The 20819-nt window shown below is 47.0% G+C and overlaps 1 protein-coding gene across 10 annotated transcripts in view; it reads right to left on the bottom strand.

Annotated features, from left to right (window-relative positions):
- The window catches only part of FRMPD2 (FERM and PDZ domain containing 2), a 127302-nt gene that overhangs the window by 17866 nt on the left and 88617 nt on the right, over positions 1 to 20819 (bottom strand). For all 10 annotated transcript variants that reach the window (XR_010113176.1, XM_063607368.1, XM_034930520.3 and 7 more), the window contains 10 exons: positions 20185 to 20277; positions 19406 to 19513; positions 19198 to 19314; positions 15485 to 15690; positions 12729 to 12833; positions 10536 to 10629; positions 9559 to 9644; positions 7637 to 7784; positions 5685 to 5899; positions 3286 to 3384 (listed from right to left, as the gene is read on the bottom strand). Coding sequence is in view for 9 of the 10 variants with exons in the window: in XM_063607368.1 (XP_063463438.1) it covers positions 3286 to 3384; positions 5685 to 5899; positions 7637 to 7784; positions 9559 to 9644; positions 10536 to 10629; positions 12729 to 12833; positions 15485 to 15690; positions 19198 to 19314; positions 19406 to 19513; positions 20185 to 20277 (1271 nt within the window). In the remaining variant the exon portion in view is untranslated. The remainder of the gene's footprint in view (positions 1 to 3285; positions 3385 to 5684; positions 5900 to 7636; positions 7785 to 9558; positions 9645 to 10535; positions 10630 to 12728; positions 12834 to 15484; positions 15691 to 19197; positions 19315 to 19405; positions 19514 to 20184; positions 20278 to 20819) is intronic.

A 20819-nucleotide genomic window follows, 5' to 3' on the forward strand; every position in this document is an offset into this window, starting at 1 on the left:
ATCTTCCCACAGCAAATTCCACTGAGCAGCCTGTGCCCCTACCCCAACTTCAGCTTCCACCTCTTGCCACCCATTTCTGTGCTCTACTTCATGGCAGCCTCTTAGATGAGTGTCTCTTCTCACCGTTTCCACGCCTCCCTCCTTCTTTCTTGCACCCACTAGCACCAGCCTTCTGTCCTTACCACCCAAGGGAAGGAGCCCACATCAGGGTCCCCAGCGACCTCTATCTTTCTAAAGCTGAAGAACAATATTTTGTCCTTTCACTCTCTCTCTCAGCAACGTTCAACAAAGTGTGTCCCTCCCTCCTTCCTGAGAGCTTCCTTGCTCATTAGCCCTACTTACATGGAGTTGACCGTGAGCCCCACCCTTGCTTGGTTTTTCCACCAATTCCCAGGCCCCATCTTAATCTCATATGTTGTCCCATCTCTGTACCAGGCCTCTCAATGTTGTTATGCTCTGTGCTGACTTCTCAGTCCTCTCCTTGAACTTATCTGCACTCTTTCCCAAGGTGATCTCAACCATTTCATGGCTTTACACGACCTCTATATATGCTGACAACTCCCAAATTCACTTTTCCCAGCCCTGATCTCATGCCTATTCTCCACAACTGCCTAATAGACTCTTCACTGGATAGCCTATAAACATCTCAGTTTTAAATGATACCAAGAACTATTGTTTCTCTTCCATGCACCCCAGATGGCCTTCCCCAGCCCCTGTAAGCAGTCCCTCTCTTGGGAACTGGTACCAAGAGAGATGAAGTGGAAAATAGGATCTATGATTACCCTCCTAAAGCATGAAATAGGTATATGTGATCTAGTGCAAAGAAGAGAGGTATTGGAATCAGGAAAATCAGGCTTTTTACCTTCTTACCCCTCCTTCACCCTGCATTGGTGGTACCACCATTTCCCCAAGGCTTCCTCATGCCAAAGCTTGATTGCTCTCTTTCCTCATGCCTGTTTCTAATCCCAAAGTAGTCTCCTGAACTCCGCCTCCCAGATGTATCCCAAATCTGGCTGCTTCTTAACACTTCAGCTACAGCCTGAGTCCAAGCCACATCATGTTTGACCTGAATGACTGCTGCTTGACCTCCTTTAGTCCCTGTGCACCAGTAACCCGAGTGGCCCCTCTGAAGAACGGAGGAGGGCATTTCCTGCTTAACCCTCCATGCCAGCCCAGTGGCTTCCCACTGCATGCAGGATGGTGGCATCATGCTCCTCTGATCCCCAAGGCCCTCCAGGGTCCCTGCCACCTCCACAACTTCCTCCACTTCTGCTTCATTAACGATGGCCCAAGCACACTTGTATTTTTGTCCCTCAAACATCCAAGTGGGTTCCCATCTCAGGGCCTTTGTTCATGCCGTTCCTTCTGCCTGGAATGCCCTTACCCCAAATGTGGGCATGGCTGCCTCCTTCTCAGAGGTGCTTTACTTTATGGACTAAATGCTTGCTCCCCAGAGCTGCTGACCCTTGTTCTGCAATCTGACCACTGGAGCCACCCAAGCAAATCACAATCCTCCCACTTGGCCTTCGGGTATGAGGAGGGAAAGCTCACCCCCACACTTCACCTGGACCCTTCCTGCTAGATCTTTATGGGCTCTCCTGGGAGGAGCTATTCTCCAGGATGGAAATACCACCTTTTTCCCCTGGGATTTCCTAGATATTTCAACAAAAACACAGGGTCCCAGCACCTTGGCCTGAATTGGTGTGTGTGAAATTTGGCCCTCTCTCACCTGGTTCAGGATTCTTAACACAATTGCTGTTGTCTACTTTCTTTTCCAACCCAGCAACTTTTGGATATCTTTCCCATAGCTCTTCCCTCCCTAGAGGCTATGTCAAATGACCTCTTGGAGTCTAAGCATCAACAGGATCTGGGACATCAAGTCCTTTATGTTGTCCTAGTGATGGTGTCACCCTCAGGCACAATAAGTGATCACTTGTATCCACATCCTAGAGATGAGGAATCATGGGGCCTAGAGAGGACAGGCAACTGCCCAAGGCCCATGCAGCACAGCAGGTACAGGTGATCCAGGTACCCACCCAGATCCCCTTCCAGGACTGAGATTCGCATCCTACTGCCTCATCTCCCCTCCCTTGGGGCAGCCCACACTGCTGGTTAGGGCAACAAGCAAAGGCACAGGTTCTCTTGTCCCAATTCATGGCAGCTCCAAGGGGCCATCTCTGCTCCAGGGCTCCCTCCAGGATCAGCTGAGGCCCTGTTTATAGCTGCACATTGATCTCTCCTTCTGTCCCACCCCACCTCAGTCACCCTCACAGGGGATGTTCTCAAGCGCAGGCCCCATAAAACCTCCCACGCTCACATCTCTGCTGCAAAATCTGTTTCCTAGGAACCCCACAGAAGGCATGGCAATGGGTAATTGTATCTGTCAACTTGGCTAGGCCATGGTACACAGATAGGCGGTCACATACCATCTAGATGTCACTGTGAAGGTATTTTTTTTTAGATGTGATTTGACATTTAAATCAGCAAACTTTGAGTAAAACAGATTGTCTTCCATAATGTAGTGGGCTTCATGCTGTCAGCTGAAGCCCTTAAGAGGAAAGACTGACCTCTCTGAGGAGGAGGGAGTTCTGCCTCCAGACCACCTTTGGGCTTGATCTCCATCAATTATTCTCTGGGTCTCCAGCCTGCTGGCCTCCCCTGTAGAATTGGACTGGCCAGCCCTCATAATCACATGAACCAATTCCTATAATAAATCTCTTTCTCTTTCTCTCACTCTCTTCATATATAAACACACACATAAACACACACACACACACTCATTCTATCTGTTCTATTTCTCTGAGAACCTGACTAATATATGTGTTAAGGTAAAAATCCCTATTTTCCTGATTCCAATGGCTCTCTTCTTTGCACTAGACTGCACGTGCCTATTTCATGCTTTAGGAGGGTAATCATATATCCTATTTTCCACATCATCTCTCAGAATGGAAATTCTTATTGGAAATTCCCTTGATCTGCTTCTGTGTCTACTCTCCTTCTTCTCAGGCTTCCCTCTCTGATGCCTGAGCTTCCAGAGAGCCTGGCCCTAAAAGTTTCACAGCCAAAGTCTAAACATGTAAACATCTACAAGAAGACCCAAATGTCAGAAGAGGCAGAATCAGGGAGAGGAAGGAGACCTACTGAGGTTTGGGGGCCAGCTATTTTCCTACCCCTGTGAAAGGAGGTGGCACTGAACCTACCTACAACCCTCTTAGGACCCTAGAGTCTGGAAAAGGGGGGCCCAACCAGAGCCAGGTAGAGAGAGTAGAAGACACTGCAGCCTACCTGCCATTCCTGCTCCATCTCAGGCAGCGCACCTGGAGGGGGTCGGCAAAGGAGGAGCGTGACTTCCTGTGGGGCCCCTCTCAGTAAATGCAGCACCTCCTGCGAGAAACCAAGATTCACTGTTAGATTTGGGCTTGCATTGCTGGGGATGCAGTGATGTTCTCCCCACTGAGTCCCAGGCACTAGCTCCTCCTCCCTGCACCTTGATCTATTTGTCACTCCAGAGAACTCAGGAGAACCCTGCTGTGGGCCTGACTTTTCAAAGTGCAAGGAACCAAGGTCAGTGGCCTGCAGCTTCCACAAAGTTGATGCAAGATGCTGGGTTGTGCATCACCTTTGTGCAGCTCGGGTTCTGGGAACCTCTCATCTGTAATATTGCAGTAACCTCCTCTCCGCTCCCTGCCTTCACCAGTCTCACCCACCTGCCTCCTTCCACATTGCTCAAGGGAATGGCAATATCTGCCAATACCAATGCCTTTTCTTCAGAGAGAGAAAGAATGACTCCAACAAATAGCTGTTCGTCTCAATTGCCCTTTCCCCCCAACCTGCCCTCATCTTGGGCCACCAATTGTGCAGCCTCCACCATCTGAATCTCTGAAGCCTGACCCTTGGCTCTGAGCTTCCTATCAGGGCTCGGCTTGGGCTCTGGGAACCTCTCACCTGTAGTATTGCAGTGACCTCCTCACTGCTTGCTGCCTTCTCCAGTGTCACCCACCTGCCTCCCTCTGCAATGCTCAAGGGTAGTTTTCCACAATGCAGATATAACTGAGTCCTTCCCCCACTGCACACCCGGGCTGACTCACTTTTCCCTCAATGTAAGCTCCAAGGCATAGCACATAGACCCCGTTTCTGCCTGCCTCTGCCTCTCACCACAGTTCCCTCTCTCCCATCTACTCCCCTCTGCACCCATGTCCTAAGCCCCTGCCATGCTGAATCTGTTGCTCCAAGCCACCCTCTCAATGTCCAGGGTTCAAGGTTGCCTTGATAGCTCCTGTTTCCTATTTAGACCAGGATTTCTCAAACTCTTGGCACTATTGACCTCTCAGGCTGGACAATTCCTTATGCGAATGCCTGTCCTGTGCATTGTAGGGTGTTTAGCAGCATCTCTGATCTCTACTCACTAGATGCCAGAAGCACTCATCAGTTGTGACAACCACAAATGTCTCTGGACTTAATCAAATATCCCATGAGAAGGAAATAATCCCTGCTTAAGAACTGCTGATCAAGACACTCCCCAGTCCCTGCATCAGCCACGCAGGACTTCCAAGGGGTGCACTTCTTTCCTGGCTCACTGGTGTGAGCACTGCAGCATGGGCTTTCATCTCCCAGGATACATATCTCCTGCCATCACCGCTGTTTTCTGTCCATGAGCTCTGAAACTGCATGAGCTGTCTTCCTCTGTGTCTTCAGTCTCTCATAGAGTTGCCAGCCCAGCAGTGGTTCTCAGAGAAGAGTTCTTGGATCCGGAGATGGATGGATGAAGGCATGCCCTCCCACCCAAGCATATGGTGTTCTAGAGACCTCCCCCAAGCCCTGCCCAGAGCCACTGTCCCCCTTTGTCCATCTTGCTTTGTGTTTCTGGAGCTGACTTATAAAAGCTGCATGAGGCTTCCTGTTGGGCTCAGCTAGGGGAACACGGCATGAGACCAGAGACAGGGAGGAGCAGAGGTCATTGCTCCTTCCAAATTCCTCCCTTCAGGTTGCCATGGGATGACTACAACCTCAGCCAAGGTGAGAGCTCATGCCAGCGAGTCCCCTCCAACAGCTCTCTATTCCTGGGGTGGAATAACTGCTCTTTCCCTTCCCCTTTGGCCTTGGGATAGGGGTAACTGCATCCCACTCTTCCTAGCCCTAGGCCACAACATGCTCCCTTGAGCTTCCTAACAACCTGCCCACACCTTTATTAAATGTTCCTCAAATGACTCCATTTTCTTCCAGGACTCTGTCTAATATATACAGTATTTCATTACTCTCTCTTCTTAAATTGCATTTTTTATCATAGACAGGACAATCAGTGTAATAATGTATGAAAAGCTGTAAATGTGTTGAGAAATGGGAAGGAGAGCAGAAAGGGACCCACTCTAGTCCCTTCAGCCCCATGCCCACCTCCCAGGATGTGTGTGAAGAGATGTCAGCCAGCACAAAGGCCAGGGCTTTATCTTCAGCTTCTCTCATGAACCCAGTGAGAAGCAAGGCTGACTCATGGTCAGATATTTAAAAACAGAGATTTTAAATTAAATGTGAGCATGTACCACTAATTACTCTCTTTGTGTGATTAAAATCCGGGCTGCTGGTGTGATTTTTGAGAGCCCAGAGTTTTCCCCACGGCAGCAGGCTAGTAAGAGGCAAAGCTGGGGCCAGCCTGCACAGAGAGCTGCATTGCCCATGACCCCCGGCACCTGGAAGATGAGGCCTTCCGTGGACCTTCCATTCACGGCCAGGATAATGTCACCAGCTGCAATGGCCCCATTCTCCTCAGCTGGCTGCCCCGGAAAGAGCCTCTTAATCCTCACAAGATCACTTTTGAGATGGCTGCAGCTCTCTTTCTCCATCTGCACGAAACTGAATCCCAAACCATTGGCATTCTTTTTTAGTTTGACTTCAAACTTAGGACCTGTAGTGTGGGATGTTGATAAAAATAAATTCTTCAGTAGATTACAAGTGAAATTGACCAGTCTCAAAATGCAAATTGTCAAGTAGATGAATTATTTCTTTTACGTTCAAATAATTCCTTTGCTAATTTTATGACAGAGTACATTATGTATGTTATAGATTAGTGCTGCCCAATAAAATATAATGTGAGCTATAAATACAAACCACAAATGTCATTTTGAAGTTTTCAAATAGCTACATTAAAATAAAAGGAAAAAGCAAACAAAAAATAAATAAAACAATTTAAAAAGTAAAAGGAAACAGGTTAAATACGCTATAATCATACATCTTATTTAATCCCATATATCTAAAATATTACCACTTCAACATGTCATCAATATGAAAAATTATTAACGAGATATTTTTTATTCTTCTTACGAACTAAGCTTTCAAAATCCAATACATATTTTATCCATTTAGATTGGTCACATTTCAAGTCCTCAATAACCACATGTGGCAAGTGGCTACCATATTGAATAGCACAATTATAGATAACTCAACTATGTTTATACAGAAAGATATAGCTGCTAGGCATACACAACATGCTCTTGGCATTTAATAAAACTTGTATCACATACATTCCTATTACTCCTTTAGAACTCTAGTCATTTGTAGCATACTTGAAACTAAATTTTGCATAATTAGACCATGGAGAAAATTATGGCCAATTCTATGGACAATGCTTTAGCTGCCATTTTGTTTACCCATGTAGGCTGACCATAAGACAAAACAGTTGCCTCTGGGCACCAAGGATGAACAGAGCTGGCAACCTACATGGTCTGTCCACCAAAGAGGCCTCTGGGCTGCCCCGCTGGCATCAATGCACAGAGGGACAGAGCACAGACTTGCAAACTTCACCAGGGCAAGAATGGAAGCATGTGAAGCAATTATGTGAAGCAATTATGTGAAGGTGTGTCACACGACCAGTTCTACCATCGCCCTAAGGCCTCCTCCACTCTTTGGAGTCCATTTCTCAAAGGCCCCAAGGGAGTGAGCAAAGGGGTGAGGACAGAGGAGACTTGATTTAAACAGAAGCATGCCCCTTTGCCCCACCCCTACCCTATGGCTGGCTTGAGTCTTCTGCAGCAAAATCAGAAAATCTCTATGAAGGGACTAAAACATGGCTAAGGTCCAAATTGTTCTTACTGAGGAAATCAGCGTGTTCCTGGCAAATACCAAAATCACAAGGGAATTGCAGAGGGGCAGCCCATCGGAAAACGTGCAGTTTTGTCCCTCTAAACGATCGTTCGTTTGCCTTTTAAAATGATGCTAATAACAAGGCTAGATTCCTGAACCTTCTCTCCCAACCTGCCTAGTCATTCCTCAAATAACTTTGTTACAAATGACTTGGCTGGACTGTGGAGCCAAATGTATCTGAAAGTGTATGACCCTTTCAGTCAATTTCATCCTAAATATTCACACAAACATTAACATTCTGGCAGCTGATCAAAGGACTGAGGAAGGCTGGGGGCAGAAAGATGCCTAGAAATCATTTGGGGAAAATGCATTTGTTTCCAAAAACCTATTCCATGAGATGGGCTTCCATGGCATGAAAAAGCCGATCTCAGCATGATCACCACAGCTCGCTTTCTTTTCAGGACCCAGAGGAAGCCTTCCTGCCTTTCCCTTTTGACTTGACAATTCAAAAGCGGCACACAATAACATGACAATAGTAACACTCAATTCTCTCCCCTCTCACCATCTGTCACCGAGACACAGCTCAAAGGCCTGCCAGGCAAGGCTGTTACCAAGGAAACAGCCGTGCGTTCATCTCCCATGCTGTCATTAGCAGAAGGACACTGCTGTGTACTCCTGGGGACTCTTCTCTCTAAGACCAGTCTTGCAACCTAGAAGGAAAGGTGAACAAACTCAGTTTACACTTCATATGGCAACCAGGAGGCACTCCCTTGACTCTGCAAATGCTTCTTAATTTTCGAGTCCTTCCTATAAGCAGACTCATTTGAATCTCTCAACTAGCCTATATATTGGGATCTAGACCCAGATTTCTCAGTGCTTATTAGACAAGTGCACCTGAAAGCAACACATGTACCTCCACTTCACACATGCAGTGCCACACTCATTTTCCTCCCCTCACTCACCCTCACTTCCCCTCCTCGTTCTTCCTAAAACACTCCTCCCCTCGCATTGGCTCACCCCACCATTAACCTGCCAAGGGCCACATTTGGAGTGGTCCAGCTCTCCCCCATCTGGTTTCTAAGATGTGAACATTCCCCATCAAGAACAGCTCCTCAGTGCCCCCTCCACTCCACCTCCTCTCTCACTGCCAGTGACCCGCTGGGCCGTGGCAAGCTCTAGTTACCTTGGCTCGCTGGACCCTGTCTGCACCCTTCTTGGTCCACCCCATCATGGCTGCCAGTGAATTGGTCTAAGACAAAAACTGAACATGCAACATTCTTGATTTAAAGTCTCCAATGCTTCCCATCACCTAAGACCCAAACCCATGCACCCCAGGTCTGTACCACCTGCCCTCCCCTTTCTTTCCAATGTGATTTCCCACATTTCTCCCCACAACACCATATACCCTTGTCGCCCTAAGTGTGATTCAAGAACCAGCAGATAGACATCACCTGGAATCTTCTCAGAAATGCCAAGCTCCCATTCAGGGCATGTGGCCCTGCCTTCATCTTCCTGTTGCACCTGTCACTCAGCACCTGGCCCAGGATCCCAGAGGGACAATTCCTACCTGCTTAAGCTGCCAGGAGGCCAGCCAAGTACCCTCTCTACCCATGCTCATTAGCAAAGGTCTAAATATCAGAAGGTGCCAATAAATTATGGCTCTGTTCTCAAGATAGGTCAACCAAAGTCACTAATATAAGCAAATTTCACCAGACACCAGAAAACCGCTTTGGGAAAGAAAGCGAAAAGTGGCCAGAACATTGCCCCAAGCTTGCTGGAAGGGCCTTCAGGAATCCCTCCTGTCTCTGTTGACTTTTTAGTTGCCAAAAGAGGGTGATGCCAGCTCTGTGGCTCAGGACACAGAGGCAGTTAGAGGCTCCTAACCTCAGGCAGAGGACTCGGCACATTGGGATAACATCGAGTCACTGCGGGGCAGGGAATAAAGGGGACATAAAGGATGAATGGCTCTGCTCTTGGCACCCTGAATTCCTACCTCATTGTGAGGAAAAGAATCCCAGGACACTCTGACCCACGCCCCGGTGGGTACAACACAGGGTGAGGGGGAATGGCATGAACAGGGAATGGAGTGGGGTCATCCCATGCAAACGTAGGGAGGTAAGAAGGCCCATGGACACAGGGCCAGCGGGGCTGGGGCAGCCAGAGCCAGGCTAGAGCAGTCTCTTCACTCCACCTTCTCCATTCCGCTGTCTGATTCCAGAATTCAGGCAAGCCACAATAAGTTTCTAAGGCTATCTATGGGGGGTGAGATTTTTTTTACTCAGAAACATCTATCTGCTATCTCCTGGGTTTCACATCCCCATAGAAAAGTGAGGGTAAGAAGAAATGGAAGAGAAAAAAAAAACTAACGAAGAAAAAGTCTTGTTTCCTGCATGCCTCCCTCCCACCCAGAGGCGATTTCAGCTTCTGATGTTGTTCAGGAAAGTTCCGGAAGGAGGGGAAGCTGGTCAGCAACAGTCCACTCACCTGCCCAGGACCCTTCAGGCACTGCACAGCCTGCTTGTGGGTGAGGCCGCACAGAATCACTCCATCCACTTGCAGGAGTCGGTCACCTGGGAAAGGGATAGATGTCATGTCATGACCTGGTGCTTGAGGCTGCAGGAGGTTCCCTTCCAGGAGGCCCCTGCCCGGCACCCCTCCATGCAGCCTGGAGAAGTGGGAAAGGAAGCTGAGGTGCCAGGTGTCCACCTGGAGTCAACAGGAATCCTGCCTCTCTGAGCAGTCTCACTCCCTTCTTCTCAGGCACATCACAGATCAGGGATATAAAAGCCTTTCTATTATTGGCTCACAGAATGGTTGAGCCAGCTCTGTTCAACCTTATCCTTCCTCCTGTTTTCCTGTGAAACCGTTTTTTGAAAGTATTTTCAAGTCACTTAGATATTTATATCTCCAGGATGTATTTTTTTTATTTCAAAAAAAGGTCAGGGAGGCATGGTTGACGCTGGGGACACCAGAATTCTAGGGGAAATGGAGATAAGTAAGATCCTAGGTTCCCCTTTTGGCTCAATTCTGGCAGTTTTGGAGACCAATAAAAATCACCCCCTTCCATCAGAGAAGTGGGAGCTGAGCAAGGGCAAACAGAAGGCTCAGGTGTCCTCCCCGGATGTGCGAGTGAGTTTACCGAGGCCCACTTGTCCTCCAAGGGAAGCAGTATGTTTTCCCATGGAGGCCAAAGAGCAACACAAGTCTTTTAAGTCTTCTACTATTTTTCTATCACCTATGCTTCCCAGTGTGCCACTGCAGACCCCCCAACCTATCAAATGGGCAGGGCAGGTTCTATCACCTCCTTTCCAGGTGAGAAAAGTATGACTTGGGGAGGCAATCATTTGCATGAGTTTTCAGAATGGGAGCAGGGCAAGGCCTAGAGGCTGCCCCTCCCAGTGCAGGGCTCTTTACACCATGGAGCACAGAGTTCCCAATGAGGACCCATCCCCATCTCTCACCCTGTAGGATCTGCCCTTCCTTGGCAGCTGGTCCTCCAGGAACAATGGATTTCACATAGATACCACCATATGGCACACTGGTGTTAATGCCACCCTGAAAAACACAACAAAAAACTCACCACCCATCTTTCCTCCTCCAGGAAGCCTCCCCAACCTCCCCAGCTAAGGGAATCCCCACCTGCCCACCACTCTATCCCATGACCTCACCTCCGACTGGCACTGTCTTCTGTATTCACCTGTTCGTTTAGATTGTATTCTCCACTGAGCAATAAGATTAGGTGTTCATAAGCTTAACAATAGCAACTATGTGAGAGATCTGGGCATGTCCCCAGCCCAAGCACTGGTACAAGGCGGGTGCTCAGCAACTGCTCACGTGGGATGCACCACTATCTCTATATAGGTAGTGACCAGCGTAGGTGGATATGGCTGTGGGCCTGAAGGCTTGTGCCTGGCACGTCTTGTGTGCTTTGATGGGCCAAAGGATATGTGCATTTTTCATTATAATAGATGTTGCCAGATTGCATCCCTATGTGAATATGGATATACTTATTCACATTTCTACCAGCTTTGTATGACAGTACCATTTTTCTACATTCCACCAGCTATATTTGGCCAAGCTGGTAGACATAAAGTTTAAAATTTTATTTTAATTTAATTTGTATTCCTGTGGCTTTTCATGGGTTTGAGTGTTTTTCATGTGTTTAATGGCCATTTGGATTTGAGTGAGACATTTCAAGAATTATTTTTGAAATTAAATATCTGCAAAGAAAATCCAAGTTTTTGCCAGCCAAAGGAAATCATCAACCTCTTCTCAGCAAATATATATTTGTGAATAACCCAAAATTTAGTCAGTTTTTCAGATGAAAAATAGCTATGTTTGGTGTCTGATAAGGCTGTTACCCCAAGCCAAGAATAAATGGACCATATTTGGTATCAGCCTGTTCACTCCATGTGGATTCATGAGCCTTATTGCTTGGTTTCTTACTTGGTCCCTTAAAATCATCTACTGATGACAAATTCATTGCAGGCTTAGGGTCCAAGAAAACACATATCCTTGCTCTAGGTACATAGCATTATCACAGGGGAAAGCAAAGAATGCCCTCCATTCACATATCTCTTGAATTTCCTCTGAAAATTTTCATCAGCCATAGTGTCCTTACTTTGGTGGGAGATGCCATTCTATTTCCCATCAACAGTTAAATCCAACAATGACATTCCTGAAACCCAGACCCATTCCAGGGTCTGAAGGTAATGGATCACTTTTTTTTTTTTTTTTTTTTTTTGAGACAGAGTCTCACTCTGTCGCCCAGGCTGGGATCTCGGCTCACTGCAAACTCCACCTCCCAGGTTCACGCCATTCTCCTGCCTCAGCCTCCCAAGTAGCTGGGACTACAGGTGCCCGCTATCACATCCAGCTAATTTTTTTTTTTTAATTTTTTAGTAGAGACGGGGTTTCACCATGTTAGCCAGGATAGTCTCAATCTCCTGACCTTGCGATCCACCTGCCTCGGCCTCCCAAAGTTCTGGAATTGCAGTCATGAGCCACCGAGCCCAGCCTGTAATGGATCACTTTCAATACTCAGTAATAAAAGCAGCACCTTCCAACCTCTGACCTCTGGATTTTCACCAGCTTTGTGTGTGCCATTCCCCAACCCCTTGGGTAAACACAGTTATATGGGTAATCTCCTTTCACAAGGGTCTACCAGGCAGAGCTCAGAAACCAAATGGAAAGTGTCAGTCCTGATGGAGGACTGGCCCTGGGATGTCTGAGCAAGAGGCTCCACACTGATTCTATGCTGGATGACAGTGGACTGCCCCACCCATCCTTGGCCAGATGACAGTGGACTGCCCTTCTTACCTTTAGCTTGTGTCCCTGAAGCCCCAATATGCTTCTCTCTCTCTGGAGTCCAGCTTGACCTCAGAGTCAGGACACATCAACCAACTCTGCCCACACTGCCTCCTCATGAGTTTGGAGTCCCCTAGTGCATGCCCTGCTCATCCTGAGGTTCCCCAGTACCTCTGTTTGTCTCTGAACTCATCCCCCAGTGCAGGCCCCCATTGGCTTTTTTATTTACCCCTTACATTTGTGCAAACTAAGCACACTGTCAGAGGTTGCCATCTGGGTGGAATGGCCACCAGGTTCTAGACGGACATCTTGTTAACTGCTTTTCAAGCTCTCCTAAAAACTCTTACAGTTACGCTGAATCCAAGTGTCCCATCTTCTTTAACCAGTTCCACAAAGTAGATTTCACCAGCACTGATTTCTGGAGGTGATGGAGGACAAGAAGAACCAGCACCCTGCCATAAACAAACAAACAAAAATAAAGATGGGATGAAGGAAGATGTCACCTCTTAGCTCTCACTGCTCTCAGGAGCAGGCAGCATTGCACCTCAGAAAGATCATGAGCTTTGGACTGGGCCAGCAGGGGATTCATTTCCAGCTTCATCAGGCCTTCTCCATGTGACCTCAGACAAAGCAGGAGGAAGATGAGGGAGTGATGGGCTGGGCTGATGCCACTTCTAGGCAGAGAATGCTTGGGTCACTGTTCATGTTCCGCTGTCCCTCTGCCTAGAAGATGGGGTCTTTTGTCCTATCTTCCCCCTTTACTTAATGCTTTCTAATCACCATGAATGTTAGAAAATTCTAATGACACGCAGGAAAATAAACAAGCTGGAGGAAGCTGAACAACGAAGCCTCAACTGCTGAGGTTGAGACCTGAAGTGAGAATCTAAAGTCCACCATACCACAGAGGATCATCTGGCCACAAAGTTGGCCAAGAGACCCAGAAGAGCCTGCAGCATCTGGGTTGGGTCCTACAGCCTGCACCATGGTCAACGTGGCCTTAGAGCTCCCTTGCTCCCCTCAACGGCCCCCAGCCCCAGGAAACCAACTCTCAGGTTTGCCACCAAAGAAGCCCCAGTGTGAAGGCCTCTCTGCTCTGCTTCCTGCCAGAGAGGACCTACCAGAGGAAGGCCTGGGGTGAAGGTTTCTGCTCTGGAGGCCAATCCGAATCCCAGCTCTGTCCCCTGCTCCCTGAGAGAGCTTGGGTGTGCTCCTTTGCTCTTTCTGTCTCAGGTACCCAACCCATAAAAGGGGTTGATAATAGGAATGATCTCATTGGGTTACCATGGAGCTTCCATGAGCTAATACATATAAAGTGCTCAGGACACTGCCTGGCACACAGCTAAGCACTCAATTAATGGCAGTTACTATCGTCGTTCTTCCGCTGGCCTCCTGCATCCAGTTCCTCATGGGATGTTCTGTCCAGGTGAGCACCATGGCCAATTAGGAAGGCACTGTCATTCATGGAGCCCTATTGCATGCCAGATCCTTGTGACAGAGGTCAAGACACACTACCCCAAAATAGGGCACCTTGGCACATTGGAGGAATTGGAGAAACAGCACATGCGGGAAGGTTTCTCTGACCTTCCCCTGCCCTTCTCTTCTGAAGCAGGCCCTAAAACCTAGGAAGGATTTTCTAATCTTCCCCCGAAGCAGGGCACAAGACCCTCAAGTGAGAATGCCCTCCCTATATCTGGAAAAATGGAGCATCTTATGTGGGAAGACACAGGGACTGAGAGAGGAATCTGAACAAGCAGGCCTTGCTGAGTTCCTCCCACCTTACATACTCCTGCTTTTTGTCTTATCTCATTTCTCCATGACTCTCCATTCTTCATCAAATATACTCAGGGAGAACTGTTTCTTCAGGTCATTTCCATAAGAAGGCTCACATGTCACATAAAACTTATAGTAAATACACGTGGATGCTTTTCTCTCATTAATCTGTCTTTAGTTACAGGGGTCCCAGCTGATGAAGCTAAGATGAGTAGAAGAAAGATATGGGTTTTATTCCCGACACTGGGCATAGTACCTTAGTTTCCACGGCTGTGGACAGACATCATTATCTCCATCATAAAAAGAGAAGCGAGGTTGAAAGAGGTGCAATAACCTGCCTGTTTCAACCAGCAAGTTGTCCCAGCAAGAATGAGAAGGGCATACACTCAGCCTGAGTAAGGGAGGATAGGTCGTGGGGGACCTGTTTTCAAAGGTCTTGCCAGCCTTTGGAGAAACCAGTAATATCAGTTCAGCACCTGGGGCTGGAAACACTGGGTGCTGTGACCACCCCTGAGCCTGAAGGGCGAGAGAAGGGAGTGGTCGATGGACCCTGATAGGAGCTGTGCTGTTTGTAGAGGGGCACAGCCAACCTGTGTCAGCACAGGGAGAGAGTGGAATGAAGGGTGTGCAACTGAGACTCCAGCACTGCCACCCTGTCCTCACTCATCCCACAACTGCAGGCTCCTGCTGAGGCTTCGACTGGGCAGAACCAAGCAGAACACAGCAAGGTGACTCAGTCCATGAGCACCAGCTGTGCAGGGCCCAGAGCACAATGGAGAGGCTGGGGCATGGGTCTGGCGGGGCCTAAGAAGACAACACCACTGGGAGTCCAAAGAGACGGCAGAGGACAGCAGAGCTGGGACTGAAGCACACAGCCCTCCATACACCTACTCCAGATCCCATCTTCTTCCTCCATGGGGTATGGTCAAGAGCAAAGCCACTGAGTTCCCAGCTTGAGGACCAATTCAAGGACAAGAATAGGAGGTGCCTGGTTGCCCACGCCTTGCCATTGGCAGCAATCAATTTCCTCATGGTGCTATTATCACAACAATTATAATTAGTGACTAAGGACTCCAGAGGCACCCACACTGAGCCTGTGCCCAGACACTGTCCTAGAACTCTGCCTTCTTCTATGCGTTTTTCTCAACAACCATGCCATGCAGGCATTTGCTTCTGTATGCAAATGAGGAAGCTGTGGCTCAAAGGGGCTAAGTAACTTCCATCCACCTGACATGGAAAACAGAGAACAGGAAGGGCCTAGGGGCCAGGCTGTTGGGCTTCACAGTCTGTTCTCTTTCATCCAGATCTAGAAGGTAAACCAAGGGATGATTACCTTTAATGGCAGAAAGGAAAGCTGATGTCTCAGCCTGGGCACTAAGCTCTGCACCCCAGCCATGTCTAGTTCTTCAGTATTTCTGTCCTGGTCTTGTGTGTGTGACAACAAACTTCCCTGGTACCCGAAGCTCAGGATGTCTGTAGAGGAGACCCCAGAATTGGCTGTGCTATTCTTTTCTTCATCTGGGTTATTTCCACCAACACCTATAAAAACAAGCCAAGAAAAAGTCGGTTTCTTGGTGGCATCTCTATGTGGGCACAGCGTTTTCCTCCAGTGACAGAGTGATCGTTTATAGCTGCTCGGGTACAATATGAATTTAGCTCCTCCTGAAAGATGTTACATTTAGATTAGAGAAAGGGAAGATTCTACATGGGATTTAGAAACCTAGATAGAGCTTACGTGACCCAACTATGAATGCGTAGGCTCAAAAGAAGTTCATAAGGCCAGCTATCCCTTATTAAGCTCTAGCCATGTGATGGGCACCTTAGATATACATATAGGAAGATATGGACATCTTCCCATCTTCTCAGCAAACCCACCAGGAAGGTGTAATCCCAGTTCAAACATGAGAAAATAGAGTCAAAGCTATTAAGTGTCCTGCCCCAAATGCTACAGCCAGCATGTGGGAACTGTCTTAAACCCAGCCTCTCCTGGACACCCCACTGAGCACATCTGCAACCACCATGTGATCCAAAAACCAACGTATCAGGTCCTTTTGGGAGGCTTGGTAATAACCAAACTGCAGGCCCCTGTGAGTGAAAGCTAGGCCACTGATTCCTGCTCACCCTGTGTCTGACTCGTGACCTGGCATAGAACAAAGAAAAGAACGTGAGGTTGTGAATCAGTAGAAAAACCTTGGGCAAGGTACTTAACATAACTGAACCTAAATTTTCCTGTATCTAAAGTAGAGATAATATCAATATCAATAATATTGTAGAGTTGGTGAGGCTTAGAGATTATACATACAGAAAAGATTTTACATATGTAAAGAAAGATAAAAATATATATGTATATATGAAAGAATATATATTCCCTCATATATATATATATATATATATGGCTCTCATACACACACACACACACACAGACATGCACAGCTTAGTACATGGTAGAGCCTCAATAAATGTATCTACTGTTAACATGTTATTATTAGCTGCTCAACAAATATATGTGGGAGGAATGAATAACAGTTAGATTTTCTTTAGACCTGGATACAAGTAGATTTACTACTTTTGATACAGACTCATTAACACTCAGGGAAGTGCCCAAACTCACATGCTGAATGAATTCAATTTAAATAAATCTGATTTAATGAATTTGATTTGAAGTTATTCAAATCTAAAGGTATCCAGCAGGGAGTGGCAGGGCCACTGTTTCATAATGCTGTATTTCTGGCCATTTCATTCACAGATTCTGTCATCATTGTCCTTCTGACAGTATCATAAGCATCGGCTCATTCTCTTCCACATCCTCCATGAGAGGTGAGGATGGGACTTACGATTGAAATGAAAAGTCAAACCATGCTGCAACTGGTGTCCTGCCTAGTAGACATATGAGCTGGGAGACCTTTTTTGGTAAATGAAACTCAATTTACTGTAGACCATGACAGATGCTCATGATGGACATTTTATCTGTCTGATCCTGATCTCCAATCTAGCCCAGCTGCCTTAACAGCAGCCTAAAGAGATAGAAGAAAGTCATGGTAGTCAAGTCTCTGCCACGGAGACCCAGCCAGCATCACCAAGGAAATGTCTTCCTCTGGCAGTGGCCCAGCTATGAGGAAACCCCACCATGATGAAAGCAGCATTGCCAAAAGGTGGCTGGGGTGCCACAGTGAAAGGACATTTTATTCCCAGCCATTGTGGGAAACTCATTGTCTGGAATTCTAATGTGAGGTTGTGGTTTGAGAATAGCAGACCTCGAGTACTGCTTTTTGACAACCTCCATCACAGCAGGCCATCCTTGGACTATGCTGAATTGTGATTTGGTCACCTGCATTGTGTTTCCTGACAACACATGGGATGGTTTGACTGCTCCTATCAGTGGAGGATGTGGAAGAAAACACAGGGATTGCTGAACCACTGCAGAAAGGAGAGCAGTGGTGCTGGGAAATCCGACAGAGAGAGCAAGCCAGAGACTGGCATTGGGGACGTACTGAGGCCAGTCCCTGAGAAGGCTTCAACCCCAGGATGAAGGGTGTGGGGCTGAGACCCCAGCATGGCCACCTTCCACCACCCATAGCTTCTGGACGGGGGAGCTGCCTGGCACTGTGTACAGGTACAAGAGTGAGAGAGCATGCACAATGTTCAGAAGGCAAGGCAAATGCAGTGCCTGCATTTAGGACCTAGAAAATGCTGGCTGGTGTGACAGGAAGTTCTCCTGTATACAAGGGAAAACTGTACAACACCCCTCAAGTGTTGAGCCTGAATTTGCAGGCGGTCTGCTGTTAGTTTACAGGATCACCCAACCAAAAAGCAGCATTGGTCTCAGGAAACTAGGGAGAAGGGATGTGAGCCTCCTCCCATTACTTCCTCCAGGCTCCTCAAGCTTGGTCCCAATAAAAACAATAGTATTTTCCTTTGATATAGGCAGTTGTTGCTCTCTCATTCTTATCTAAAGGATGAAGAAAAGCATCATCAAAAAGTACTTTACTCTTTAGGTTGATCAGGAACATGCACATCAAGTAAGAAGAGCGAGCTTGCCACGAAAATTCAGCTTTAAGAAAAGGCCAGGTGCAGTGGCTCATGCCTGTAATCCCAGCACTTTGGGAGGCTGAGGCGGGCAGATCACTTGAGTTCAGGAGTTCCAGACCAGCCTGGCCAACATATTGAAACCCCGTCTCTACTAAAAAATACAAAAATTAGCCGGGTGTGGCAGCGCGTGCCTGTAATCCCAGCTACTCAGGAGGCTGAGGCAGGAGAATTGCTTGAACCCAGGAGATGGAGCCTGCAGAAAGCCAAGATCGTGCCATTGCACTCCATCCTGGGTGAAAGAGTGAGACTCCATCTCAAAAAAAAAATAAAAAATAAAAAAAAAAAGGAAAATCAAATACCGCATGTTCTCATTTATAAGTGGGAGCTAAATAATGAGAACCCATGGTCACAAAGAGGGGAACAACAGACACCAGAGACTACTTGAGGGAGGAGGATGGGAGGAGAGAGAGGATCAGGAAAAATAACTATTGGGCACTATGCTGAGCACCTAGGTGATGAAATGGTCTGTATAGCAACCCCTGTGACACGAGTTTGCCTGTAATAACAAACCTACACGTGTAGCCCTAAACCCAAAACAAAAGATTAACAAAGAACAGTGCTTGTCTCCTCCCCAGCTGATTGCTATACCTAAACCCAAAATATAGAAATCCTGGAGCCGACCCTATCAACAAGGACTTTGGGTGGCAATAAAAAGGTCCTCCCTGCCATGCAAGGAGAGTTGACAGAAAAAAAAAGACTGGTTGTATCCAGCCGTGTCTAACAAAATTAGAGTAGGTTACTCCCTTTCAGCAAGACAAGCATGGTAACGCCCATTCTGCCCCTGAAATTGCAAAGCTTATTAATTTGTGCCACTACACTGCTTCTTTGCAAGCCAACACCATGAGGAAAGCAATACAGAAGACCTACGTGGACTTCAAGGTCTAGTACCTTTCAGTAATCATGTACTCCTGAAAACAGGGGAGGCTCTTAAGCTCCCAAGAGTGGGTTAAAACATACCTTTTGACTGAGAAATAATTAATTCTATGTTGTCAGGGGAATTCTGGATCATCCTAACAGCCATGTTGAATGTGAAGCCCTCCAGACTGATGTGATTCAGGGCTAGTATCTGCCCTCCTAGAAAAATAAAACATCTCAATAATCCTTCAAGGAAATAAAAAAGAGTGGTTTCTTAAAACAGCATCTCTAGTAATTTAAAAAGATGTACCTGGTTTGATCGTTTTTGCTTTTTCTGCTGGTCCTCCAGGTATAATAGAAGATATAAAAATGCCAGGGTCAGCTTGGCCTGAATACTCTCCCTCATTAATGACAAAACCTGTAATCCAAGATGATAGTCCATGATAAGATGATACTTAGTGATTTTGCTGTTCAGAGAGGTTAGGTTATTTCCCTGATATCACACAGCTACCAAGTGGCATTAGCTGATAGTTACAGTCAGGTCTTCTGATCCTCAAATAGAGGATCTTTTCTACTCTACCATGATACTTGGAGAAAGGTGGATTGTTCCCCATTAGTAAGCACAGCTAAAGCTAGGAACACAAACCACCAATATGCACTGGATTTTGCTCCAGTAGATAATGAGACATAGGAAAGAAATGATTTTTAATCAAGTACCTTGTCTCCGTACCTTGTTTCTTCTACAGTTTTTAGGGTCTTAGAAAGTGGTCACTAGTAAGAGGTGAGATAAATTGACTCTTCTTCCCCATAGCTGACTAGAGGAATGTTGTTACATGGTATTAGGGGAAAAAATCTTTTTCTGCATTGTACTTAGATGCACCCCAAAAAGAAAAACTTGGAAACAAAAGTCCCATTGCTCTTTAGGGACAATTAAAGGGAGAAAAAAAACAGAAGTGATTACTAGAAAAGGCAGACTGGGAGAGGAGGGATAGGAAAGGGGAGTAGGCAAGTTGAAAGGGAAAACAGTACCCACCTCCCCACTTTGCCCAGCAGTAGAGACTGGGCCTCACCTGCAGGGAGCCCTCTTACCAAAACCACGATGTGGGTCACGTTTCAGTGTCACACGTACGATTTCTCGGCCCGGTTCAGCTGTAAAGCTCTTCCTCCTATTATTCTTTGAGCCTAGAGGTAGAATCAGAGCACCACATTGTGCTTTTCCCCCAAATTATTTGGGAGCTAATACAAAAGGAGTAAACAGCATTTCACACACATGCGCGCACACACATTCACACGCACACAATCCTGAAAACAAAAGTAGCTCATATTTAATCTCCCAGCAGTGCTGGGAATGGACACCTGAACACACACTTGCATGAGCCTCTCTGGAGTGTCACTCAGTGTTGCTCAAGTTCCAGCTTAAAGAGCATAGGCAAGAACAGGATGGGCTATGGTGCTTGTTTTCTGTATGACTTACTGTAGCTATTTTTTTCCGCATTGGTTTTGGGACAAGACAGAGGATGAGCAGAGATGTATTAATACTTGCTGAGAGTCAAAACAAAAACAAAAGCTAAAACAGAGGTGAGACAGTAAAGCCTTCCCATCCCAGGCCTCAAATAACGAGGGGTGACAAGGTGCCAGCAGCCCAGCCTGTGTGACCTGTGGTCTTCCCCTGGCTTGGATCATGGAGGAGCCCCAGGCAGAGCCCTGAAGCTGTTCCTGGAGAG

The sequence above is a fragment of the Pan paniscus genome, chromosome 8, assembly GCF_029289425.2.
Source record: "Pan paniscus chromosome 8, NHGRI_mPanPan1-v2.0_pri, whole genome shotgun sequence".
NCBI lineage: Eukaryota > Metazoa > Chordata > Mammalia > Primates > Hominidae > Pan > Pan paniscus.